At 42.2% G+C, this 26,417-nt stretch overlaps 2 protein-coding genes across 5 annotated transcripts in view; both read left to right on the plus strand.

Annotated features, from left to right (window-relative positions):
- Positions 1–14,387, plus strand: part of LOC310937624 (disco-interacting protein 2 homolog C-like) — a gene marked incomplete at both ends in the record, with an annotated part of 33,755 nt that extends 19,368 nt beyond the window's left edge. For all 4 annotated transcript variants that reach the window (XM_083901930.1, XM_083901929.1, XM_083901931.1 and 1 more), the window contains 30 exons: positions 286–483; positions 1,439–1,530; positions 2,116–2,226; positions 3,036–3,159; positions 3,576–3,685; positions 3,924–4,026; positions 4,127–4,191; positions 4,577–4,670; positions 4,912–5,031; positions 5,947–6,061; positions 6,664–6,803; positions 6,960–7,096; positions 7,734–7,942; positions 8,054–8,168; positions 8,256–8,457; positions 8,669–8,769; positions 9,010–9,090; positions 9,197–9,320; positions 9,470–9,591; positions 9,682–9,793; positions 10,258–10,367; positions 11,000–11,130; positions 11,253–11,421; positions 12,042–12,212; positions 12,298–12,359; positions 12,485–12,542; positions 12,680–12,754; positions 12,874–13,048; positions 13,130–13,253; positions 14,135–14,387. In XM_083901930.1, coding sequence (XP_083758056.1) covers positions 286–483; positions 1,439–1,530; positions 2,116–2,226; positions 3,036–3,159; positions 3,576–3,685; positions 3,924–4,026; positions 4,127–4,191; positions 4,577–4,670; positions 4,912–5,031; positions 5,947–6,061; positions 6,664–6,803; positions 6,960–7,096; positions 7,734–7,942; positions 8,054–8,168; positions 8,256–8,457; positions 8,669–8,769; positions 9,010–9,090; positions 9,197–9,320; positions 9,470–9,591; positions 9,682–9,793; positions 10,258–10,367; positions 11,000–11,130; positions 11,253–11,421; positions 12,042–12,212; positions 12,298–12,359; positions 12,485–12,542; positions 12,680–12,754; positions 12,874–13,048; positions 13,130–13,253; positions 14,135–14,387 — 3,803 coding nt within the window. The remainder of the gene's footprint in view (positions 1–285; positions 484–1,438; positions 1,531–2,115; positions 2,227–3,035; positions 3,160–3,575; positions 3,686–3,923; positions 4,027–4,126; positions 4,192–4,576; positions 4,671–4,911; positions 5,032–5,946; positions 6,062–6,663; positions 6,804–6,959; positions 7,097–7,733; positions 7,943–8,053; positions 8,169–8,255; positions 8,458–8,668; positions 8,770–9,009; positions 9,091–9,196; positions 9,321–9,469; positions 9,592–9,681; positions 9,794–10,257; positions 10,368–10,999; positions 11,131–11,252; positions 11,422–12,041; positions 12,213–12,297; positions 12,360–12,484; positions 12,543–12,679; positions 12,755–12,873; positions 13,049–13,129; positions 13,254–14,134) is intronic.
- Positions 14,388–15,771: 1,384 nt separating this feature from the next.
- LOC310937254 (vasoactive intestinal polypeptide receptor 2-like) overlaps positions 15,772–26,417 on the plus strand; it is a gene marked incomplete at both ends in the record, with an annotated part of 20,583 nt that continues 9,937 nt past the window's right edge. Inside the window, 7 exons of the mRNA XM_083901484.1 lie at positions 15,772–15,842; positions 17,661–17,719; positions 17,920–17,987; positions 18,041–18,178; positions 20,969–21,071; positions 22,216–22,323; positions 23,692–23,789. Coding sequence (XP_083757610.1) covers positions 15,772–15,842; positions 17,661–17,719; positions 17,920–17,987; positions 18,041–18,178; positions 20,969–21,071; positions 22,216–22,323; positions 23,692–23,789 — 645 coding nt within the window. The remainder of the gene's footprint in view (positions 15,843–17,660; positions 17,720–17,919; positions 17,988–18,040; positions 18,179–20,968; positions 21,072–22,215; positions 22,324–23,691; positions 23,790–26,417) is intronic.

Raw genomic sequence — 26,417 nt, forward strand, 5'->3', positions numbered from 1 at the left:
CTCCTGTGCGATGTGATGTAAAATCGCTGATTTTCTCTATGGGGTTTGGTGTGGGAGAGTGAGCGGTTTACAAAGTGACACATTACTGCTGTCGAACAGCAAGATAAAGGGACAAACACATTTTTAAGATATAGTAGGTGTAGATTTTAACAGTTGAGTCTGTGGCTAAAATGTAGTTTTTCATGTACTCAAACTACATCATCTGTATTAAAGTGCGATTACATCTTCTTTTGTTGCTCTGCTTTCCATGTGATGATACTCAAACATCTGTCTCCTCGTCCACAGTCCAGCAGCCCGACCCCAACCAGCCTCGGCCAGAAGGGGCGGAGATGATGCCGGTGCGAGGCGAGGCGCTGGGCGTGGTCACTAACTGGCCGCCCTCCCTGGAGGCTGCGCTCCAACGCTGGGGGACCATCTCGCCGAAAGCCCCGTGCCTCACCAGCCTGGACACGGCGGGGAAGCCGCTCTACGTCCTCACATATGGTAACCAGACGCTCGTCTGCTCCACACCATCAGTCTCACGTCATTTATGTGTGAAGTTAAACAGGTGCAAAGAGAATCCAGTCTCTCAGTAATGCACTTTAATATATATATATATATATATATATATATACCTGCATATATAACACGTGTAATATATTCACCACTTTATCTCACTGTTAGACAAACTTTTCCAACAGGAAACTGAAGTTTATGTCCCTTTGTAAACAACTCCATCCCCTTACACCAAAGTCCATAGGGAATATCATCGATTTTACATCACAGCACACAGGAGTTATTGATCCACTGCTGCCTCCATCCGTCAAGTTCAAATTAGTTATTTTGTGAATTCAGTGTTTGAAACCTTTAGTTCAGATTAACCTCAGTGACACAAAGTGACCACACGAGGCAGCAGTAGACCAGCAGCGTCTGTGTCCCTGTGAGCTTAAAACGATGATTTTCTCTATGAGGTTTGGTGTGGGAGAGTGAGTGGTTTACAAACTGACATAAATTTCACTTCCTATATGTTAATAACTCCTATAACCCCATTTCTAAATCCCCAAACTCGACCTTTAATATGAATACACAGTCACACATGCATATGTAATGTAGTGCACACTCATTTTCACAAGGTTTTTGTGAGTTTGCTTCTATTTTCTGGGCAAAATCTCCTGAAACTGAAGTTAATTATTTGCAATTTTACCCAAAGAAGTGATTCAGTGTTTGTTTTATTGTAAATTGTATTTCTGAAAATTCATTCATTATACGCAAGATGCTGAGCTGCAGTCGTATTTTTAAATCAGCAACCTTGAGTTAGAGTCATTTAATATCTGTCTGAAGTTCAAACACTGGACACTGGAGACAGTTTCTCACTTCATCGACTGAATGTCCTCAAAATAGACGTCTGACACACACACGCGCACACGCACACTCACATCCTGTGTCCTGCCCCCTGCAGGGAAGCTGTGGTCTCGCAGCATCAAGCTCGCCTACAACATCCTCCACAAACTGGGCAGCAAGCAGGAGCCCATGGTGCGACCGGGGGATCGGGTGAGTCACCAAAATCGTTTTTTGTGTATTTTTCTGCAGCAGTGACGTCCGAGGACTTTGATCCTCATTTTAGGAAGAAGACCAGTTTATTATGTGCGTGTGTAACTGTGTGTTTGACACGTCTCTCACCAGTGTCTCACAGCCAAACCAAAGCAGAAACCTCATTTAAAAACACTTTGTTAATCGTTTGAATTTGCTACAAAGCAAATATAAGACACATTTCTGCCAAATTCTTCTTATTTTTTAAAGGTCCTTAAAAGAAAAACAATCTCTAATCATATCTAACTGTGTCTTGATCAGATGTTACAGCTTATTTAAAGTGTGATTCATCATGGAAAGGAAGATTCATTTTAAGTAAATATTTCCTGTATGACAGAATTTCTCCGTCTCTAGGGGGCGCCACATCCGATCATCACCAGCCCATTAATCCAGTTTTCTTACATTTTGACCAGATTTTTCCACTTTTATTTGCCTGTTTTTCTAATTTTAACGCACTAAAGGCTTAAAGTGACTATGTACGAAGATAATTTTATATTTGAATATTTGGCATGAAGAAAAGACATGTGTTTCTCACCCTCTCTCCAGGTGGCGCTGGTGTTCCCTAACAACGACCCTGTCGCCTTCATGGTGGCCTTCTACGGCTGCCTGCTGGCCGAGGTGGTTCCCGTCCCCATCGAGGTTCCCCTGAGCCGCAAAGTACGTCTTAAAAAATCAAAAAATCAGCAGCTCCTTTTTCTTTTCTTTTTTTGTCATCGTCGCTGCAGCTGAGCTCATTTTGACTCAGGAGGATTAGTTTCTCTGTGGAGGGTCAGGTAATTTAATTTAATCCTCTCTGCTCCACACTCCTGCTGGGTTTCATCTCTGTCCTTTTTTCCTTTTTCTTTGCCGTGTGTGGACGTATCAGTGACGACACACAAGGCTGAAAATATCAGGCTCGTCTTTTGTCTCTCAGCTGTTTGCAGAAAACGAGTAATAATCCAGAGATTCAGTGTTGTCAGTGAGAGTGAGCGTCAAACAGCCACACTGTCTTCCTCAGCTCAGCTGCTGTGTGTGCACTGTTGTGAGTCGTGTAACGCTGACATGGTTATGCAGTAATGCAGGGAAATGCAGTGAAAAGCCTTTTCTGCTGCAGAAAATCAGTCAGTCGCCTGCATTACTGCTGCAGGATTTACCATAAAATATGTGCTTTCACTTTAGCTGTTTACACCTCCTTTTTAAAAAAAATTAAAATTCTTATATATATATATATATATACTATCTCTTTGTGTCCTCTCCTTGTCTACTTTCCACTTGTTTCCTCTCCTCTTGTCACCTGCCCTCTCCTTTCCTTGTCATCTCCACTCTTGCTCCCTCTGTTTGTCTCCTCTCCCCTTGCCTCATCCCTTTGCCTCTGCTCTCTAAAACACTGCAAACATACAGTACATGTAAAACTGACTCTGGACTTTTATTGTGACACTTTTTGGGGGGATTTATTCCATTCGTCCCCTCTCTGTTTCGTCCAATAGGACGCCGGCAGTCAGCAGATTGGATTCCTGTTGGGCAGCTGCGGCGTTACCGTGGCGCTGACCAGCGACGCCTGTCATAAAGGTTTGCCCAAGAGCGCGACAGGCGAAATCCCACAGTTCAAAGGTGAGAGGTTAAAGTCATCAGTCAATGGCAGGATGGTCTTTGTTGGCGGGGTGAGGGGAGCGTGTGAGTCGCCGCCCTGCACAAAACTTAAAGAAAAGAGTCCGAAAACCTTAAAATTGAAGGGGAATAAATATACACAATGAGGACACATTTGAGACTTTAAAACTGTAAAACATACACATTTGTTTTCATTTGTTATGTATCTTCATACTTCACTGTAGTCTTGTTTTGGGATATTTTTGGGGAACATTTACATACATCATTATATCATCAGCGTACGATGTTAATGTTAACTTATGTTCCTCCTGCTTTACTCTGTGGATTTGTTACGTCCTACATTCAAATTAAATAAAGGTTGCACTGACGTCGCCCTCATTCTTCCTGTCCTTCCTTCCTTCCCTCCTTCCTTCCTTTAGGTTGGCCAAAGCTGCTGTGGTTTGTAACAGAGTCCAAGCATCTTTCCAAACCTCCCAGAGACTGGTTTCCTCACATCAAAGACGCAAACAACGACACAGCTTACATCGAGGTTAGTGACACACACATACACACACAATGTGTGTTAACATGAATTTAATGACATGCACTAAAAACTTCCGTCTTTTTGCACACCTCTCCCCTTGTTGCACACCTTGCCTCATGAACTTGTCTTCTTTCTCTCCTTTTCTTGTCTCCTCTCCTTGACTTCTCTCTCCTCTCCTCTTGCCTCGTCTCCTTGTGTCCTCTTCTCTGTCTCTTCTCCTCGTCTCCTCTCCTCTGTCTCTCAGTATAAGACCTGTAAGGACGGCAGTGTCCTGGGCGTCACGGTGACGAGGATCGCTCTGCTCACACACTGTCAGGCTCTCACTCAGTCCTGCAGCTACACTGAGGGTATGAACGCACGCACGCACGCACACACACACACCCACACACACACACACACACACACACACATACAGGTCACAGTTTATTAACCTTTCTCTCTCTGTAGCTGAAACCATCGTGAACGTTCTGGACTTTAAGAAAGATGTCGGTCTGTGGCACGGAATCCTGACGGTAAGACGTTCACACCTGACAACTGAGGTCAAAGGTCACGACACTAATTTCCTGCTTTCACGTTCATTTTTACGTGGTTAAAGATATAATTATCTTGAATTTTGTTATCGCTTAAAAAAAATCTACCCTCTCAGCACCTTAAGGACAAAAATGTCTTATCTGTAAAACTATTTAATAAATGCTATGTTTAATTTTTAATGAATCGATTTGAGTGTTAGTATTTTTATTTCATGGTGTATTATAGACTTATAGATATCATTTTAAATAAAATATCACAAATGACAGTCAAATCTATAAAAAAAAATAGATTTAAAACCGTGAACCTCCATTAATGACTGAATTAAGGTGGTTTTTGTTCTGTGTGTGTGTGTATGTGTGTGTGCAGAGTGTGATGAACATGATGCATGTGATCAGCGTTCCCTACTCACTGATGAAGGTCAACCCTCTGTCGTGGATCCAGAAAGTCTGTCAGTACAAAGGTGAGACACACACACACATCAGATGACATTACATTGATTACATTCATTTCCTGGAGACTTACTCTAACCTTAAGCACAATTAATAATGTCCGAACATGTCTTCACCTTAAAATGTAGTCATTTTAGGTTACGAGTGAGAGTTTAAATTTAGGTCCCCACAACATAGCAATTCCAGGTACACATAAACACACACTCACAATGCTTAACTCTAAAACCAGGTTGTCTCTGTTTGTGTGTGCAGCTAAAGTGTCCTGTGTAAAGTCCAGGGACATGCACTGGGCTCTGGTCGCCCACAAAGACCAGAAGGACATCAACCTGAGCACGCTGAGGATGCTGCTGGTGGCCGACGGCTCCAACCCCTGTAAGGTCCCACTCTGCCTCCACTGCACCAACGCACACACACACACACACACACACACACACACACACACACACACACACACACACACACACACACGCACACACACACTAACATAAACACACACACACACACTCTCTCTCTCACACACACACACACAGGTGGACGCCGTCCTCCTGAGACGTTTGGAATGTGGGTCATTTTGACAGAAATAGAACAGGACGACACACAATAAATGGTTTTTAACCCAGACAACGGTTTATACTCAGATTTTACCCATAATTCACTCTGGTACAGCTCTATATTTATACAATATCATCATTTATGTCACATTATGTTTTGTTTTGTGCCTGTAATCAACGTGAACTGATGTTATTTACTGATTTTGCACACTTTCTTTATGTGAAGTCAAGTTAAAAACAACAAAAAAAACTCTTTTGTCTCCTTAACTCTTGCTTCCTCTCCTTCTTTGCTCTCCCAACATTTCCTCTCCTCTTGTTTCCTCTTGTTGTCTCCTCTCTTTGTTTCCTCCTTGTTTCCTTTCCTTTTGCCTCTTTTCCTTGCCTCCTCTCTTGCTTTTGCTCCTTGTCCCTCTCCTCGTTTCCTCGCTTTGTTTCCTTTTTCCTCTCTCCTCTCATCCTTCTTCCTCTCCTTGTCTCCTCTCCTCTTGCCTCTTCTCCTTGTCTGCATGCATGAAGGTGACCCCTTGATTCTACAATGTTGTCTCAAATTTGACTATTTGAAGAAAAAAAGACAATAATCAGTTATAAAATGATGTTTTCACAGTTGCAGAGACGCACTATTGTGTATTGTTGCTCATTGTATCAATATATATATTGATCCAGATCAATAAATCATCAATAAATCGAGTGTAAAGGACTTAATAATTATGCATTTTATGCTTTGTGTGTTTGTCAGGGTCGATCTCCTCCTGCGACGCTTTCCTCAATGTCTTTCAGACCAAAGGTCTCAGAGCTGAGGTCATCTGTCCCTGTGCCAGTTCACCTGAGGCTCTGACTGTGGCCATCAGGAGGTAAACACACACACACACACACTCACACACACACAGACTACCCTAAAACAACGAAAGATCACATGCTTTTTTAATTTTGTTGACATTATTTATTTTATCTCAATTTATTTTAGTGTTTTTTTTATTGTATGGCTGTTATTTTTTATGTCTTTTAATTAATTTTATTAGGTTTTTTTATGCATTTTATTTCCTCGTGTCAAAGTTTTATGTCTTTTATTTATTATTCTGCACAGAACTTATTTTAAGTAAGTGCTTTACTGAGTAAACGTTGGACTGGGTTATTTTTCTAATGGATCAAGAGGGCCCTCTACTGGACCAAGCAGTTATTACCTCAGACGGACTGACGTACCTTTAGTGTTTTATTTTGAAATCAAACAGGTTTTTATTTGTTTTTGTTTGTTTGTTTTGGTGCAGGTGCTTGAATGCAACCTTTCAATGAACTTTATCTGTTTTTCTATTAATTTAAATAAGGTTTTTTTCTTTACATACAAGGGCAAATTTACAAAATAAAACCCTTAAACCATTTTTGATGTGCAACATTTCACTGAAATGAATAAAAACAAGTTAATAATGTGTAAAAAAATTAGTTTTTCCTTGTTCAGACCCGTGGAGGACAGCAGTCAACCCCCAGGTCGAGGCGTTCTGTCCATGCAGGGTCTGAGTTACAGCGTCGTCAGAGTGGACACCGAGGAGCGACTGTCGGTTCTGACCGTGCAGGATGTGGGCACCGTCACACCCGGAGGTACAGAACCTCTACATGTTCTGCTTTTAACCCACTTACTCAGAGTTTTCTCCCGCCTCTGGGGCGACGCTGATATCAGTCTTAAGTGGGTCAGAACAAACCTGAGTCGAGCTGAAATTCTGACACTGAGAAATGTGGGTATTTTTCCTTCTCCAGGTCTGGTGTGTGTGGTGAAACCAGAAGGCGTCCCTCAGCTCTGTCAGACGGACGAGATCGGAGAACTCTGCGTTTGCTCCATCGCCACCGGCACGTCTTATTACGGCCTCACCGGCATGACCAAGAACACGTTTGAGGTGAGGACAAAAAAACCCAACGTTTGTAATGATCGGATTTCGACAGATTTGTCGGTTTAGCAGATTATTAATCTCTGCAAAGACATTTTACGTTGGACCCTCGTGTGGAGATGCAGATTGTCTCTCTGCACAGAGGCTCCAAATTATGTTCCTGCATCAGTAATATATATTATATGTAATATTTTCAAAAGGTAAATACTCAGAAAGAAAAAACAAACTCTAGTTTAACGACTAAACGACTGAGCTTCGAGCAACATGATGCATTCAAGGAACCTTGTAAATGACATAATTTCTATGGAATCCACGGCATGTGAAGTATAGAGGAGCTTGAGATAAACTATGAGATGCATTCAGGGAACCTCATAAATCTAATTATTTATGCAAACACTCCTGCAGTTCATGAACCAAACCCTTGCCGCTGCCACCTTGTGGTAATAGATGAACCAGTATAACAATTGATTAAAAAAAAGGTGTTCTGCTTTATAACATTAATACATTTTTAAATAAAAGTGTTGTATTATGAGCAGTGTAAAGAGAAGAGAAAACTCACGTCTTTGTTGTTCTTTGTCCTGCTGCTGTACTGCTGTGTGGTTGCCATGGCAACTCTGCAGCTGAATCCCTGTGTTTGTTTTCCCAGGTTTACCCGGTGAGCTCCACCGGCGGGCTGGTCAGCGACTACGCCTTCGTCAGGACCGGCCTGCTGGGCTTCGTCGGCCCCGGCGGCCTCGTCTTCATCACGGGGAAGATGGACGGACTCATCATGGTGAGCGGGCGGCGGCACAACGCCGACGACATCGTCGCCACGGCGCTGGCTGTGGAGCCGATGAAGTTTGTCTACAGAGGCAGGTGAGAGCGCGACGGAAAATAATCTTCTATCGTGACTCAAAATAATAATCAGATTACACAGACAGATTGACAGCATTAATCGCCGGGTTGTCTCTGCTGCGCCCCCTGCAGGATAGCAGTGTTCTCTGTGACGGTGCTGAGAGACGAGAGGATCGTAGTCGTGGCCGAGCAGCGTCCCGACTCCACGGAGGAGGACAGCTTTCAGTGGATGAGCCGCGTCCTGCAGGTAAATCACCACACACACACACACACAGGCATCATGTGATGATGATGACGACGATGATGATTCACTTCCCTCTGATCTTCCTCTCAGGCCATCGACAGTATCCATGGAGTGGGCGTGTTCTGCCTGGCGCTGGTGCCGGCCAACACGCTGCCCAAGACTCCACTGGGCGGCATCCACCTGTCAGAGATCAAGCAGCTGTACCTGGAGGGAGGTCTTCATCCCTGCAACGTCCTCATGTGTCCACACACCTGTGTCACCAACATGCCCAAACCACGGCAGAAACAACCAGGTGACACACATGAATTACCCAGAGTTCTGTGCTGCTCTGGAGGGACAGAGGCTGCAATACTTATACTTATATAATACTTTTACTTCTAAAACTTAAGTACATTTTATATATAGTCATTTTCTGGCAAGATACTTGTACTTTTACTCAAGTATCGCTTTAAGGTACTTTATATAAGACTGATTTTAGCTCATTCTGTGTGTGTGTGTTGCAGAGATTGGCCCCGCCTCTGTGATGGTGGGTAATCTGGTGTCAGGGAAGAGGATCGCTCAGGCCAGCGGCAGAGATTTGGGACAAACCGACGACAACGACCAGGTGACACACACACACACACACACACACACATTCTTCTACTCATCATACTTGTAAACTTAAAGGTCCAGTGTGTAAAATTTAGGTGAAATAATTTTCAATTTGGCAAAAATTGAAGGCAAAAGCTCAAATTCAAATTTAATAGATTATTCACCCGATTGTATGAATTTGTCGAATGAGCTTCAGGGGGCGCGGTCAGCAGTCACATGGTCTGATTATGTCGCTCTGTTTTCGTCTTTCCAGTTCCTGTTCCTGTCAGAGGTTTTGCAGTGGAGAGCTCAGACTACACCGGACCACGTCCTCTACACGCTGCTCAGCTCACGGGTAACAAACACGCACTTTACTGAAGATTTAACACTTAAACCTGGTCAAAGAAGAGTCAAATGTTTATCAGGATTTAAATCTTAGTCTTCCCTCGTCTCTCCTCCAGGGGGCGGTGTCCAACTCTCTCACCTGTCTGCAGCTGCACAAGAGGGCGGAGCGAGTGGCCACTCTGCTGATGGAGAGAGGCGGTTTACAGGAAGGAGACCACGTCGCTCTGGTTTACCCGCCAGGTCAGAAATGAAGCTAGTTCTTTGTTATAATCGCGATCATAGTCTGATCCAGTGTTGGCCTCAAAACTCGATGATAGATAAGGGCTGTCACTTTTTCCATTAAAAAGTCACTTATTTTAAGACTCAAATTTGAATTACCCGTCCTGCAGGTATCGACCTGATCGCGGCGTTCTACGGCTCTCTGTACGCCGGCTGTGTTCCCATCACGGTGCGACCGCCGCACCCTCAGAACATCTCCACCACGCTGCCCACTGTCAAGATGATCGTCGAGGTAACAAACTGCTGCTTTTATAAAAGAAAAACCAACAATTTTCACCTGAGGTTTTCAACTTTGTAAGCTCCACCCTCTTCCTCTCTACAGGTGAGTCACTCGGCCTGTGTGATGACCACGGCGGTCATCTGTAAGCTGCTGCGCTCCAAGGAGGCCACGGCCACTGTGGACATCAGGAACTGGCCTCCTGTTCTGGACACTGGTACTGAGAAGCTTCATTTAAACACTTAAAATCTATGTTAGCTCAAGTCTATGATATCGTAAGAACATGTTCACGTCTTTATCTCACTGTTAGACAGACTTTTACAACAGGAAACTGAAGTTTGTAAACCACTCACTCTCCCTGCACCAAACCCCATCGAGAAAATCACTGATTTTAGCTCACAGTGACACTTGAGCTGCTGGTCTACTGCTGCCTCGTGTGGTCACTTTGTGTCACTGAGGTTAATCTGAATGAAGGATTTTAAAGACCAAATTAACAATATAAGACATTTGAAGTTAGTGATGGAGGCAGCAGTGGATCAACAACTCCTGTGAACTCCTGTGCGCTGTGATGTTAAAATGACTGATTTTCTCTATGGGATTTGGTGTGGGAGAGTGAGTCGTTTACAAGGTGCAACAAACTTAAGTCTTCAAATTTTAATATTTTGTGTGTGTGTGTTGTAGACGACCTGCCAAAGAAGAAACCTCCCTCTCTGTATAAACCCACTAACCCTGATGGTTTGGCGTATCTGGACTTCAGTGTGTCCACGACAGGCATGCTGGCTGGAGTTCAGGTCAGATCCTCGTCACATGACCGTCCTCACACTCACCTGAACAGTTCAGGAAAATTTTCTAATTTCACAGATTATGACATAGATTGTTATACAGATTATTTAACAGATTGTTTTACAGATCTTTCTGTACAGATTGTTATGTAGATTATTAAACATTATTACACACATTATACAAGTTATTACACAGTTTGTTTTACAGATTATTTCACAGTTTGTTATACAGATAATCTTGCTGTACACACACACACAGATTATGTCACAGACCTGCTGATCCGAACACTTCTTCCTCTCTGTGTTGTCTGTCAGAAATAAACGTGAGAATAGTTTCATTCATACATTTTGAGTTGTGAAACACAAAGCTGTTACAATGACACACACACACAGTCACACTCACTTTCACACATTCACACACACACAGATGTTTTACAACTGATCCACAGGCTCCGCCCCCTCCAGCCCACTGCTCCAATCACACTTTTCTTAATCACATGAGAATAATCTCAGTCTCATTTCATCACTTCGTGATTTTATCACAAATTCAATAAATAAATGGCTCAGATGTAATTCATCCTGTCACAATGGACACGCCCCCTTTCTCAGTATTAACTGTGTGTGTGTGCGTGTGTGTGCAGATGTCCCATAATGCAGTGGGAGCGTTCTGTCGCTCAGTGAAGCTTCAGTGTGAGTTGTATCCGTCCAGAGAAGTGGCCATATGTCTGGATCCATACTGTGGCCTCGGCTTTGTCCTCTGGTGTCTCTGCAGGTCTGTGCAACCTCGAAATGTGTCCCCCTTCAACACTTACTTAAGTCATTTTAATGATTCACATTTGTTTTCATCCATATTCTGTTGTTTTTAAACCATGTGTGTGTGTTTCCTGTGTGCAGCGTGTACTCGGGTCATCAGTCCATCCTGATTCCTCCGGTGGAGCTGGAGTCAAACCCTGCTCTGTGGCTGCTGGCCGTCAGCCAGCTCAAGGTGCGAGACACTTTCTGCTCCTACAGCGTCATGGAGCTCTGCACCAAAGGACTGGGACTGCAGACCGAGGCGCTCAAGGTCAGAAACACAAACCTGCACCTGAACTGAGTCACGTTGATGATGTTTTTCTTGTGTTGAATTAATCAATTTATTGATTTTAGCCACTTAACAAATGACTCACTGTCTAAAATCTATGCCGACTTAAATCTACAATGTCTAAATAATATGTTTGCTGCTTTATTTCACTGTTAGACCGACTTTTCCAACAGGAAATAGAAGTTATCTAAATCACTCACTCTCCCTCACCAAACCCCATAGAGAAAATCAGTGATTTTAACATCACAGAAAACAGGAGTTGTTGATCCACTGCTGCCTCCAGCACTAACTTTAAATGTCTTATTTTGTCAGTTCTGTGTTTGAAATCCTTTATTCAAACACCTCAGTGACACAAACTGACCACACGAGGCAGCAGTAGACCAGCAGCTCTCGTTTTCCTGCAACCTAAAAACGCAGATTTTTTTAATGGACTTTGGTGCGCTTCATAACCTGTGGAAAATCTTTGGAAAAAACTGGATCTGGATTTGTTTTGTGGACGTTTCCGTTCACATGTGATGGATGCAGCGTCCAGACGAGGGGGCGGAGCCTGGCTGGCTCAGCTGTGTTCTCACAGGAGTGTTGTTTTGGTTGTGTGGCTCCAGGCTCGGGGTCTGGATCTGTCCCGGGTCCGGGCCTGCGTGGTCGTGGCGGAGGAGCGACCGAGGATGTCGCTCACGCTCTCCTTCTCCAAACTGTTCAAAGACCTCGGGCTCCACCCGCGATCTGTGAGCACGGCGTTCGGCTGCAGAGTGAACCTGGCCATCTGTCTGCAGGTAAACATACACACACACACACACACACTGTCTGTCACTGTGTGATGTCACATGATCACCGTGTCTGTGCTGTGATTGGCTGCAGGGAACTTCAGGACCGGACCCCACGACTGTGTACGTGGACATGAGAGCGCTGCGTCATGACAGGTACCACACTTCTGTCTCCTCCTCCTTCTTCTTCTTCTTCTTTTAATCACTTCCAGCAGGTTGTTTGTGCACTAAACGGTGCAACGCTGCCCTCTACAGTTCATAGTTTCACATTTGTGTTACAGGGTTCGGTTGGTGGAGAGAGGATCTCCTCACAGTCTGCCCTTAATGGAGTCCGGCAAGGTGAGCGTGACTCTACGCTCATTTTCTCCACTCCATTTATGAGTTTAATCTATTTTTGGGGGCGGGGCCGTGATCTATTCATCGTGTTGTATTGGTGATGCTGTAACCATGACGACTGACTTTTTGTCTTCTTTCAGATCCTGCCTGGAGTTCGTATCATCATCGCAAACCCAGAGACTAAAGGACCACTGGGAGACTCTCACCTCGGAGAGGTCCACTTTTACATTTTATATTCTTTTTGCTCCATTTTCAGTGTTTTTTTTTAATAGAAAAGCGAGATTAACGTCCTCTGAGTGAAACGAAACACAGTCTTAATCAAACGTTCTTACAGATCTGGGTTCACAGCGCTCACAACGGCAGCGGCTACTACAGCGGCTACGGCGAGGAGGTTCTCCAGTCCGACCACTTCAACTCCAGACTCAGTTTCGGAGACACACAGACGGTCTGGGCCAGGACGGGATACCTGGGCTTCCTGCGCCGCACGGAGCTCACGGACGCTAACGGCGGTTAGTCTCCTCCCGTCTCCCTCTTAACTCGTGTTCACTCACGCGTTTAAACTCACCCTGTTTGTGTTTGTGTTCGATCAGAGAGACACGACGCTCTGTTCGTGGTCGGCGCTCTGGAGGAGGCCATGGAGCTGCGCGGGATGAGATATCACCCCATCGACATCGAGACGTCTGTCATACGTGCTCACAAGAGCATCATGGAGTGGTACGTCTCGCGTTGTCACTTCAACTAAACTAAAGTAAAACCACTTAAAGGTCAAATGTGTAAGAATGAGTGGAATTCACAAACTATGACTAGACCTGAAAGGATGTTGTTTTCTTGTTGTTTACCGAAGTTAGCTTCTGTTTCAAGATGTGAAATTCAAGTTTTGGCTGACGAAACACATTGAAACAAAATAGCGACTTCCATAGAACAAGATCTAAAGTACATATAAATGTCTTTTTCTAAGGCGACAAAAACCAAGCAATTTTTATTTTAAAGCAATTATACACTTATCTATCCATTTCTGCCAATTAAAACTCAAAAATATTACATACTGTGCCTTTAACAAAAGCTTAGCTTCATCAGTTTATGTAGTTTCACATGTTCACGTCTTTATCTTACTGTTAGACAGACTTTTCCAACAGGAAACTGAAGTTTTGTAAACCACTCACTCTCCCACACCAAACCCCATAGAGAAAACCAGCGATTTTAGCTCACAGGGACACAGGAGCTGCTGGTCCACTGCTGCCTCGTGTGGTCAGTATGTGTTACTAAAATAAATCTCTACAAAGAATTATAAAAGCCGAATTGACAAAATAAGACATTTAAACGTATTTATGGAGGCAGCTGTGGATCAACAACTCCTGTGTGCTATGACGTTAAAATCACTGATTTTCTCTATGGGGTTTGGTGTGGGAGAGTGAGTGGTTTACAAAGTGACACAAACTTAATTTTCCTAGTTCACTGCTTTATCTCACGGCTGGATAGATTTTAGTGATAGACATAGGTCTGCTGCCACCTTGTGGCACACTTCTGCATTACAGCGGCCTGTCCAGTAGCTAATAATAATAATAATAACAACGCTGTGTCGTCGTCGTTGTCAGCGCCGTCTTCCCCTGGACCAACCTGCTGGTGGTGGTGGTGGAGCTGGAAGGCTCCGAGCAGGAGGCCCTGGACCTGGTTCCCATGGTGACCAAGGCGGTGCTGGAGGAGCACTACCTGATCGTGGGCGTGGTGGTGGTGACGGACATCGGCGTCATCCCCATCAACTCGCGCGGCGAGAAGCAGCGCATGCACCTGCGCGACGGCTTCTTACAAGACCAGCTCGACCCCATCTATGTGGCCTACAACATGTAGCCTGACCCTGTGTGTGTGTGTGAGAGAGAGAGTGTGTGTATGTGTGTGTGTGTGACAGAGAGGGAGAGAGGGAGAGCGAGCATGCATTTGTATGCCGTGCATAATCGCCGTTGTTGTTCCTTTGTTTCCCCAAAAATCGAGATGTACTGTATTTTTGAACCTGCTTCTTATGGTGTGTGGTCTTAACTCGTCTGTTTTCTTTTAAAGTCGTGTCGTGCCGATTGATTGATTGACTGACTGACTGATTGACTGATTGACTGATTGATTGATTGACGGATTGATTGATGACCGTTTTTACTCCCCCCGCTCAGTCACCAGGAGTTTGTCACTGTCGAAGGCCTTTCCGGGGAAACGAAACAAAACAAAAAACAAACACTGTGTGGAAACTAAAAAAAACGCAGCAAAAGAACAAAACAAAAACAAAAAAAATCTGCGAAATCAAATTTTTGATTTCAACGAGTAGATTATTGTAAAAAAAAAAAATCTATATAAATATTGTACATAGACATAATAATCTATATGGAGAGGAAACGAAAACTCAAAGAGGTGAAGTAGCCCCTATATGCAGCTCTCTCCACCCGCACCCTGTGTGTGTGTGTGTGTGTCTGTGCGTGTGTGTGTGTGATCATGTGACAGGGACTTTTAATGTGAAATTCACTGATTTGAATCCTTCAGATTATTAATAACATTTTTCATATCAGAAAAATAGCAACGTTTTGGGGTTTTTGCCTCTGAAAACACGTGAAACGCTTTATTTGGACATTTTAAAGGGAAATTTTTAACAGTCGGTGAGATTTTGAGTTTTTGGTTCTCAAGAAAAAAGTGAAATTAAATGATTTTAATCCTTTAAATGATCAATAACATTTGTTTTACATCAGTTTAAAACAGAGGAACAGGAACTTTTTTGGGTTTTGGCTCCAAAAACCAGTGCAACGCAACAAAATAACATAAAATACATTTAAATTGTGTCGGTGAAATTCAAGTTTTCAAACACTGAACTTTGAAAAAGTTGGAAATCAAAAAATAATACACAATTTACTGGAAAGATGTATTTCATTTCATTTTTTTAATGCATAAAAGTATTCATTTATTTCCATATGTTATTATTAACTCAACTTTGTTTTCATTTACTTTTTCCCACAAGCTCACAGAGCCAACAGAAATATAAATATATATTTGATTTAAAACATACAAACAGTCATGATAGTGATGATAATAATAATCTGCACATGGAAAAGATTAGTTTTATTTGATTCCATCACGTTATGTTTTGTGATTTTAAAATCAGTCCCTAAATCATCCAAAGCAAAGTGCACCTGTGTGTGTGTGTGAGTGTGTAAATAAAAGAGACAAAGACAGATTATTTGTGCTATTTAAAGGAAAAATGGTCGTCACTGACATCGAGAGTGTCGATCGTAGCATTAACGCTCAGAGAGGACGTTCATTACCGTCGGGGTTAGATAAAAACAATTCTGCAGATTTGATCCCGATTTCTTTATTTAAACTCCGACCCATGACAAATGTCCTCTGAGCTTTGGTTCAACAGTGTAATCAGCGAGTGTGTGTGTGTGTATGTGCTAATGCTAATGCTAACATTTCCTCAGATGATTTAAATAAGAATAAATACATAAATTTATGAAAAATTTTAACGAGAAGTGACTCGATGTGCAGTTTAGCTAATATTAAATGAAGGAAAAAAACTTTATTTAGAGAACGTCACGAACAATGCATCGTCTGTTTGTTTGTTTACATGATGACGTCGTCTCATCGTTTGTTTTCTTTTATATTGGAAGAAAAATCTCGATGCATATCAATTTTTTTTGTTTGTCCGTAGCAGCTGTTCTAGTCCCTGTGTGTGTGTGTGTGTGTGTGTGTGTGTGTGTGTGTGTCATGCACGTCTGTGTGTGTCAGAAAACTTGTGTGTGGATGATAGAGAGACTGCATGGTGTGTGTGTGTGTGTGTATTGTGTGTAAATAGTGTTGATTTTGTACGGTACAGGTGTGTGTGTGTGTGTGTGTGTGTGAGTGAGACTTGTTTTGTACATGATAAAAACATGAGATGACACAGTTTTATAAGAGCCTGCTCTCGGCTCACGTCACTATAACAGTGCAATAAAGTGCTTTGATTGGCTAAAACTCAGTCCAAGCCTACTTTATTATCATTATTATTATTGATATTTTTATTCATCATGTGATCAGTTTGTAAAGGAAATGACGTCATGTAATTAAATTACATTCATGTCCAGGTTTGATTCAAGGCCCCCCACAGCCGCCGCAGGTGGCGCTATGCCTGTGTGCTGGTGTTTTCTGGCCGGGTCTCTCGTCTCACGTATGAAGTTTCAAGTCGATCGGTCCATGTACGGCGAAGTTACAGGCCACTTCCTGTTTCGTGGCGAATGGTCAAAATTAGCCAAATTTCCGACGGTTGCCATGGCCACGCCCCTTTTGAATCTGTGAGACTTTTTGATTGCTCTTCACCTTCGATGTGTCTTGTACACATTTGTGCATTTTTTTTGTGTGTTTCTGTGCAGTGAGTTTTTTACGAAAACTTGCTAATTGCCAAAAATTCAAAATGGCCGACTTCCTGTTGAGTTGAGGCCATGGTCCCGATAGACTTTTTTGTTCGTCTTGAGCTGTGATACATTCCCACCAAGTTTGGTGAAATTTGGTGTAATTTAGTTTCTGTATTTATTATTTATTTATTTATTTATTTAACGTTAGGTTTTGTGTAATTATGGCACGTTTGGGCTTCCGTACACAAACGCTCTGATGCTGTTTTACATCAAATTAACTGAAGACGACGTTTGTTTTTCTACACAAACTGAAGAACAAACAACAAACAAACAAACAAACAAACGTCTCTAGAGAGTTTTAATGGAAGAAGAAGATGAAAGGAAGCTAAATAAACGACAGAAGACGACACACGCACGCACGCACGCACGCACACACACACACACACACACACACACAGAGCAATACAATGACTGTGGGAAACCTGGAGACAGACAAAGAACATAAAGAGTTGTCTTTTGTCTCTTATTTTATGTACAATATCATTTCAACATGAATATAATTATTATAAAGAATACACAATAATCCATGTTTAAATGAACTCAATCATCTGTTAAATGTGTTCTCATCTGATGCACAATGTGATTTAAATATAGATATAATGAATGTTTAAATACATGTATTTTAATATTTGATAAAAAATCACTTCAGTTAAAGCGACTTTAAATCTAAAATGTGTTGAGTGTTATTTTCCGTCAGTAGGTGGCGCTGTTCACCTGCCATTGTCCTCCTGCTCCTGGTGTCGGGAGCGCGCACCAATCGTGAGTGTCCTCCTGCGGGGGGAAACGTACGTGTGACGGCGACGCGCTTTGGCGCGTGGATGTGATGAGACTTCACTTTCACGTGAGGAGCGAATCAGGTGTGAAACCAGTTTACTGTGTGTGTGTGTGCGCGTGCGTGCGTTCAAACTGTGCGTAAAAGCTGTTTTTTTCCTTCTTCTCCTTCAATCCTGTGCGTAAAGACACTTTGGAGAGTTTTTACGCGCAGACGGACAGAGCGCGCGCGGACACAGACTTGGACACGGACAGTGTGAGTGATTCCACGGTGTGATGGGTCACGTGTTTCCGTGTTCACTGTGACAGCTGCGGCTCAGGTGCGTTCAGACGCGCGCTGGATCAGACTCTGGATCAGACGCTGGATCAGACGCTGGATCAGACGCGACCATGTCGTTTACGCAGCTTCTGTTGTTGATCTTCATCATCATCGTCTTCGTCCTCCAGGTCAGTGCGTCACTGTTTCTCCACAACAAACTCTTTATTTCTCCTGTTTTTGTTCATTTACAACCAAATTAAACTGTTTTTAATCAAGAAGTTGAATTTATATGTGACTTAAGCTTTTAAATGTTTAGTTTAAATGATTTTCTGCATCATTTTTATAAAATAGTCTCACAGTCAGTTTATAAGGAGCATGTACTCCTTATTTTTAAATAATAATATTACAGTTTTACTTCATATTTAAGAGAATTTAGGTGTAAAAACAGTGTCTTTTTTTTATTAACTTGTACTTTTAAATGTTTTTCAAAGTTTTTAATGATTTTACTGCATCATTTTCACTTAATATTTGAGGGATTATAGGTGTTAAAAGTGACTTAATATCAACATTTGCCTCTAAATATGTTGTTTTTAATGATTTTCAAAATAAATTTGTACCTTTTTTTCTTCTTATTTCAAGGATTTAAATGTGAAATTTGTTTAAAATGTTGCTGCTTTTGTGAATTCTTGACAACTTATACCTTTAAATTATTAGTTTTAATGACTTTACTGCATCTTTTTTGTCTCAGTCAATTAACATAGACACCATTTTTCTTTATTATTTCTTACTTTAATCCTCATTAATGTCAGAGCTGTTCAAAGGTGATGATTTATTGATAAGTTGTGTTTTGTTTAAAGTGATTTTGCATTATTTCCTGATTATTTCCTGATTATTTCCTGATTATTTCCTTGTTATTTCCTGGACTCTTGGATTAACTTCACATCCTGTGTGGATTCATTTAGATTCGGCTGATGTTTGAGTCTAATTTTAATCCCAGATTGATTCTGCTGCTGCTGGTAAATTTTTAATGACTCTCTCACAGTTTAGACTGAGCTCTATATTTAGACTCTGTCGTCTGGACCATCATCATCATCATCATCGTCATCTCCTCCGTGTCCTCGTGTGGGTTTTTTTTACAAAGAAAAAGCTAAAACATGAGAGTTTTACATGCAAAAACAGAACAAAAATCTCCACGTGGATGATTTTCTTAACTTACTTTTTTTACTGTTTGATGAGCGACGTCCAAAAATGCACTTAAGTCATATTCCTCCTCAGGAGAAGAGTTCCAGATGTGAGCGATCGCAGACGTCTGAGACGATTAACGACCCTCAAAACACTCGTTTATATCAGTTAAGAGTTTCATAATTCATCTTTATTTGGCAGATGGATGAGATTTTATCCAGTTTTCCTGCCTTAAGTGGTTTAAAACTTAAGTTTTAGGTTTAAAAGAATAGTTTCGGGTGTTGACGTGCGGTTGTTTGAGGTACTGACACAACAAGTGGACTATGAGCGCCCCCTATGGACATAAATGAAATAAAATAATACAATCTGTGTCAACTTAGGTCTATAATATTTTAAGATCATGTTCACGTCTTTATTTCACTGTTAGACTGACTTTAACAACAGGAAACTGAAGTTTTGTAAACCACTCACTCTCCCACACCAAACCCCAGAGAGAAAACCAGTGATTTTAACATCACAGCACACAGGAGTTCACAGGAGTTGTTGATCCACTGCTGCCTCCATCAATAAGTTCAAATGTCTAATTTTGTCATTTCGGCTTTGAAAATACTTCGTTCAGATTAACCTCAGTGACACAAAGTGACCACACGAGGCAGCAGTAGACCAGAAAGCTCCTGTGTCACTGTGAGCTAAAATCAGTGGTTTTCTCTATGGGGTTTGGTGTGGGAGAGTGAGGAGTTTACAAAACTTCAGTTTCCTGTTGTAAGAATCTGTCGTACAGTGAGATAAGGACGTGAACACATTCTTAAGATATCGTAGACTTAATCTGACATAGATTTTGTGAGCTGAGTTGTTAAGTGTTTAAAAATCTATTTGATTTTCTCTCCCACACCAAAGTCCAGAGAGAAAATCAGTGATTTTAACATCACAGACACACAGGAGTTCACAGGAGTTGTTGATCCACTGCTGCCTCCATCACTAACTTCAAATGTCTTATTTAGTTAATTCTGTGTTTGAAATCCTTCGTTCAGATTAACCTCAGTGACACAAAGTGACCACACGAGGCAGCAGTGGACCAGCAGCTCAAGTGTCACTGTGAGCTAAAATCAGTGGTTTTCTCTATGGGGTTTGGTGTGAGAGAGAAAATAAAATATGAATATAATTCATCGTCTTTGTTTCGTACGTGCTAAAACTCCAGTATGAGGTCGTTGGAGGTTCAGGGTTGAAAAAAACAACAACAGTGTTTTGATTTAATCTGGAACTCTTTAATCCTCTACCTCGTAATGGATCAGTGTTTGTGTTGTCGTGTGTTTGTGTTTGTGTTTGTGTATCATTTTTTACAGAGTCGTCGTTTGGCTGACGGACGATGAAACGAGGTCAAAGTCTCCGTCCTTCGTCCTCGCGGGTTTTTCCTTTTTTAGTTTTTTGTTTTGAGAAGCAGAGAAAATGGAGGGTAAAAAAAAAGGAAGGAATGGAACATTCTGATGGGAAAAAAGCAGTGAAAGGAACAGACAGCGCCCCCTACTGTGTGTTATTGTGTTTGTTACCTCTTCAGGACCTTTTTTTTTCCCTGTCATAAACACTGACCTCGTCAGGACCAGTCGTCGTCATGGAGACCAAAACCTGGTCCTGATGAGGCAGAACCTCATTTCTGAGGAGCTGTTTCAGTGCCGGTCCAAGCCTTTATGGGGCCCTGGGCTGAGTTTGATTTAGGGCCCCACATGAGTTAAACACTACATACTGTACATGTAAATGTGTGGATTTCTTTAATAGACGTGTGTTTCCCTCTGTTTCAGGTCGACGGAAAGTTTCCAAACTGTCAGTTTTACTGGGAAATTCAGAGAGCGGAGAGAGAGTGTTACACACTGCTGCAACTACACACCACTGACACCAACACAGGTACACACACACACACACACACACACACACACACACACACACACACAGTCTGCTTTAACTCTACAATATCTTAAAAACATGTTTATCTCACTGTTAGACAGACTTTTACAGCAGGAAACTGAAGTTTGTAAACCACTCACTCTCCCACACCAAACCCCATAGAGAAAATCAGTGATTTTAGCTCACAGAGACACAGGAACTGCTAGTCTACTGCTGCCTCGTGTGGTCAATTTGTGTCACTGAGGTAAATGTGAACGAAGGATTTTAAATGCCGAATTGACAAAATAAGACATTTGAACTTAGTGATGGAGGCAGCAGTGGATCAACAACTCCTGTGAACTCCTGTGTCTCAGAGAGCTAAAATCGATGGTTTTCTCTATGGGGTTTGGTGTGGGAGAGTGAGTGGTTTATAAACTACAGTTTCCTGTTGGAAAAGTCTGTCTAACAGTGAGATAAAGACGTGAAGATATCGTAGAATTGGCAAAAATCAACACTGACTATGACGTCATTACTGTGTGTGTGTGTGTGTGTGTGTGTGTGTGTGTGTGTGTGTGTGTGTGTGTGTGTGTGTGTGTGTGTGTGTGTGTGTGTGTGAGACATATGAAGAAGAAGGTGTGTCTCTGTTTCTGTCCGTGTTTCAACACACTCACTATCAATCATTGATTCAGATACACACACACACACACACACACACACACACACATTTTTTATTCTGAAAGGTTGTGTGTGTGTGTGTTTTTTTTGCAGCTTGTGAACTGTGGATCCTTTTCACACCTGTGTGTGTGTGTGTGTGTGCGTGTGCGCGCTCGCGCGTCAATCATCAAGGTCGCACACATGACGCAGTTTCTCGTTAAAACTTCTCGTCACAAAACACGAACATTTAAAGGGCCAGAGTGTCAGATTGAGCAGCATCTACAGGCGAAGTGGTGTACTGCAGTTAAACGTGACCAACGCTTGTTAATGTGAACATTTAAACGTTTACGTTTTCAACATTTTAATACTTTAAATGTTGCACACTGCACCTTTAAATGTGGCCAAACAGGAAGTGCTGGTGTCATTCATGTGTGTGTGTGTGTGTGTGTGTGTGTGTGTGTGTGTGTGTGTGTGTGTGTGTGTGTGTGTGTGTGTGTGTGTGTGTGTTCAGGATGTCGTGGTGAGTGGGACAGGGTCACGTGTTGGCAGAGCGCCGCGGTCGGAGAGGTCATGACCCTCCCCTGCCCCTCCCCCCTTATACAGGTTTTTGGAAAGAATGGTGAGCGTACACACGCACACACACACACACACACACACACGCACACGCACACGCACACGCACACGCACACGCACACGCACACGCACACGCACACACACTCTACAAAATAAAATACATATTTTTTATGGTTCTTTTATTCTGTTAGTTAACTCTACAATATAAAACACACACATTTATGGTTCTTTTATTCTGATAGTTCGCTCTACAAAATAAAATAAATATTTGTTATGGTTGTTTTATTCTGTAAGTTAACTCTACAAAATAAAATACACACGTTTATGGTTCTTTTACCCCTAAAGGTCATATAATCTGTAAGTGGATTGTTTTTTTTATTGTTTTATTGACACGTTCATATCTGCCCTCATGTCCTGACCTTTGACCTTTGTTCACTCGTTTCCTCTCACAGTTAATTCCACTAACTCTCGTCTTTCACTCGTCTTTCACTCGTCTCTCTCTCTGTCGTCCATCATGTCCATTACCTCGCGTCCGTCTGTCTTTGATCGTCCTCTGTCCTGTGTTAGCGTCCTCTGTTAGCGTCCTCCTCCTCTTTCATCATCTCCTACTTCCTGCTTCCCTTTCCTCTCCCCTCGACCCCTCCCTCCTCTGATCCTGTCGTCTTCACCTCTCTCACCCTCGGTCGCCTCATCACTCACTTTCACACTCTTCTTCTTTTTTTACTCTCTTCTCTCTTTGTTTCATCTCTTCTTCCGTCACATTGTAGGTGACGATGTGTTTTTCAGGTCTTTTAAAGCAGTTTACGACACACAGGAAACTATGTATCAATGAATGTTGCTCATGTTACAGAAAAAATGAAATTGCAAGACCAACAAAGTTTATTGTTAAATATATATGTAACAAAAAAATGTAATGTTTCAAAAAAATCATTATAAAAAGGAGATGTGTATTTAAATGACTGATGTATAATCATTAGCAAGAAAAAAGACACAAAAGCATTTTACTGATGTTAAAAATGTTACTGGTTAGCCAAAAATGTTACAACAATTGTGAAATGGCAAAAATAGTCACAAAAACAAATCCAAAAACATGTTCTAAAGGGTTTTAACGTTACAAAAACATTTTTATTGCATATAAAAAATACAAAAAATAGCATTTTATCAAAGTGGAGTCACTACTGCTAATTGTTGCTAATTGTGTGACGATCAATAAAGTTTTTCACAATAATATTATTGTGATAGTTGTAAAAAAAATAAGCTTCTTTGAACATTTTTAATTGAAAACATTCTGAAATATGTTTTTGTTATTATTATGAATCATAGCGTCCCATGGATGCAGCTCCCCCTTGTGGCAGTGACATGAACTACTAACATTTTCCCTGTGTGTGTGTGTGTGTGTGTGCGTGTGTGTCAGGTAACCTGAGCAGGAACTGCACAGAGCGCGGTTGGTCGGACGTTTACCCGATCATCACCATCGCCTGTGGCTCCAACAACACGGACGAACCCAGCGAGGTGAGGTCAAAGGTCGTCGTGTCGAGCGTACAAAAAAAAAAACTTGCCCAAACTTGGCGTAAAAGCATCGGGACCAAAATCGCGAAAACTGACCGAGTTTTACGACAATCCAACAAATTTTGCGGGGGCACACGTTTTGTGCCTCACAGTAAGCTCCGCCCAGACAGACTCCGCCCCCTCACCTTCCTTTGGATGTGTATGCAGGTTACCTCGGCAACCGTGGTAGTGGCTAAAAGTAAGTTTTCAGGAACATGGCGCAGAATTATCGCAGTTTCAGGGGCGTGGTCTAACACGTCACACATCATTGGTGACCTCTCTCTCTCTCTCTCTAGCGCCACACAGTGGCCATTGTGGTCACAACTTTTTTTTTTTATTCCACCAACTGTCAAACAAAGGGAAACTTTGAAAAAGTGGTTTCCTATATATTTTGTTGCTGAAGCAGTAAAAATAAGCACAAACCTGCTCAGTTTCGTGCTGATGTGAGAGTAAATCTGCTGTTTGTGGTTGTGAAACCTGTTTGACCTTTTGACCTCTTCAGTTTCACATCGGTTTCAGTGGATTAAGAGCAGCTTTTGACTTAAAACTTCATTCAGGGATATTTAACATAATCAGGAGAGTCAATACAACCATATGTGTGTGTGTGTGTGTGTGTGTGTGTGTGTGTGTGTGTAAACCTTGTATACGTACTTTAAGTCAGGGCATTTCTTTAAGGAGGCGGCCATCTTGTGCTGCAGTGTTTCTACAGCAGCCTGAAAACACAGACCTGGTCACATTGTTGTCTTTTGAAATGAAAGATTGGTTAGCAAACAAAGAAGAGTGACACCTTTTGTGGTGCGTAGAGGGCGCCGGAGTTCACCGACGCGCTCCGATATCGCAAATTCTTACGCTCTGGGCCTTTAACAAAAGGCTAAGCTTTTGCAATCTATGTCGGTTTAAGTCTACGATATCGTAAAAACGTGTTCACGTCTTTATCTCAATGTCAGACGGACTTTTTCCAACAGGAAACTGAAGTTTGTAAATCACTCACTCTCCCGCACCAAACCCCATAGAGAAAACCACAGATTTTAACATCACAGCACACAGGAGTTCACAGGAGTTGTTGATCCACTTCTGCCTCCATCACTAAGATCAAATGTGTTATTTTGTCAATTCGGCTTTTATAATTCTTTGTTCAGATTTGTTTTAGTGACACAAAGTGACCACAGGAGGCAGCAGTGGACCAGCAGCTCCTGCTAAAATCACTGATTTTCTCTATGGGGTTTGGTGTGGGAGAGTGAGTGTTTGACAAACTTAACTTTCCTGTTGTAAAAGTCTGTTTAAGAGTGAGATTAAGACGTAAACATGTTCTTTAGACGCCGTAGACTTCAGCTGATGTAGATTTCATGAGTTTAGCCTTGAGTCAAGCGGCTAAAACCATTTATTTTTCATTCTCCCTGCAGCAGAACATGTTTTCACTGAGCACAGTGAACCATGTTTAAAATGCCTCATACAACCACAAAAAAAATGTTTTTTTTAGAAGCAGGTCAGGCGATAAAAGACGAGCAGGCGACGAAAAGGTCGCTTGTGTTTATCTGCTCGGAGATAAACGAAGAGGAAGGTCGTGGTGGACGGAGGAGGGAGGGTCTGTCTCTCTAAAGAAGTGACAGACCACCGTGAACTCAGCCTCCATCGTCTCCTCCCTGTGTTTATCATCAGCTGTTTACAACCAGAGGACAGAGACGAGTGTTTCGTGATTTATGACAGAAATAATCTGTTACTTTCTCTACAATTCAAATGAGATTTCTTCTTCCAGTCCAGAGCAAAAGCAGAAGCTGAAGAAACTCTGTGTTTCTGCTTCTGAAGTTTGGATTTTCTTTGGCGCAGAGAAGCGAGCGATCACTTCAGGAACCACCTGAGGAGATCACATGGTTCCTGTTTTGATCATTTTTGACATGTTTAAGGGATAATTTAGTGTTTTTTTAAGTGTGGACACAAGTAAAAACAGATTTCTATGATGTCTTAAAGCAGACCTAGACCCGAAGTTCCAATTAACGCTGTTTTTTAGTGTGTATCTGCATCATTACCTTGTTTATGAAGCCCTGAAGGTTCTAAACAAACAGTTCAGCTTTTGCTGAGAACGTTGTGTTTTATTGTAATCTCAGGCTCAGCGAGATCTCTGAAAAAATCTGGTCCGGTTACGTAAACAGCGGTTCTCCTGAACAGCAGATCATCCTGCTCCGGGCACTAGTCCGGGAACATCTGGTTGCGTACATTGAACCGCAGAAGAAGAATAACGTCCGTTGTGGAGGTGTTTCACGAGCGACAGTGTCTTCTGACTCTGGGTCAAAGGTCATAAAAGGGACTGCGGTGGGGAGTCGTGAAGAAGCTATTTTTAAACACTGTTAAAACAATGTTTTGATAATGAGTAGCAGTGCATCCACCGTTCCAGAGGGGGGAGCTGCGCTTCTGAGAGCGGGTGTGCTGAATATGTCACTTCCGGGTATTGGCCAATCACAAGACAGTTGGGAAGCCTCTATGCTGGCTGGCCAATCACAACCCACTCTGTCTTCTGGGTGTGAGATTTATGTCTGAAATATCGCGGCTGAGGAGAGCGTCAGTAAGGAGAGATTTCTAACGGCTCATTTACAG

The sequence above is a fragment of the Microchirus variegatus genome (assembly GCF_963457635.1).
Source record: "Microchirus variegatus genome assembly, chromosome: 15".
NCBI lineage: Eukaryota > Metazoa > Chordata > Actinopteri > Pleuronectiformes > Soleidae > Microchirus > Microchirus variegatus.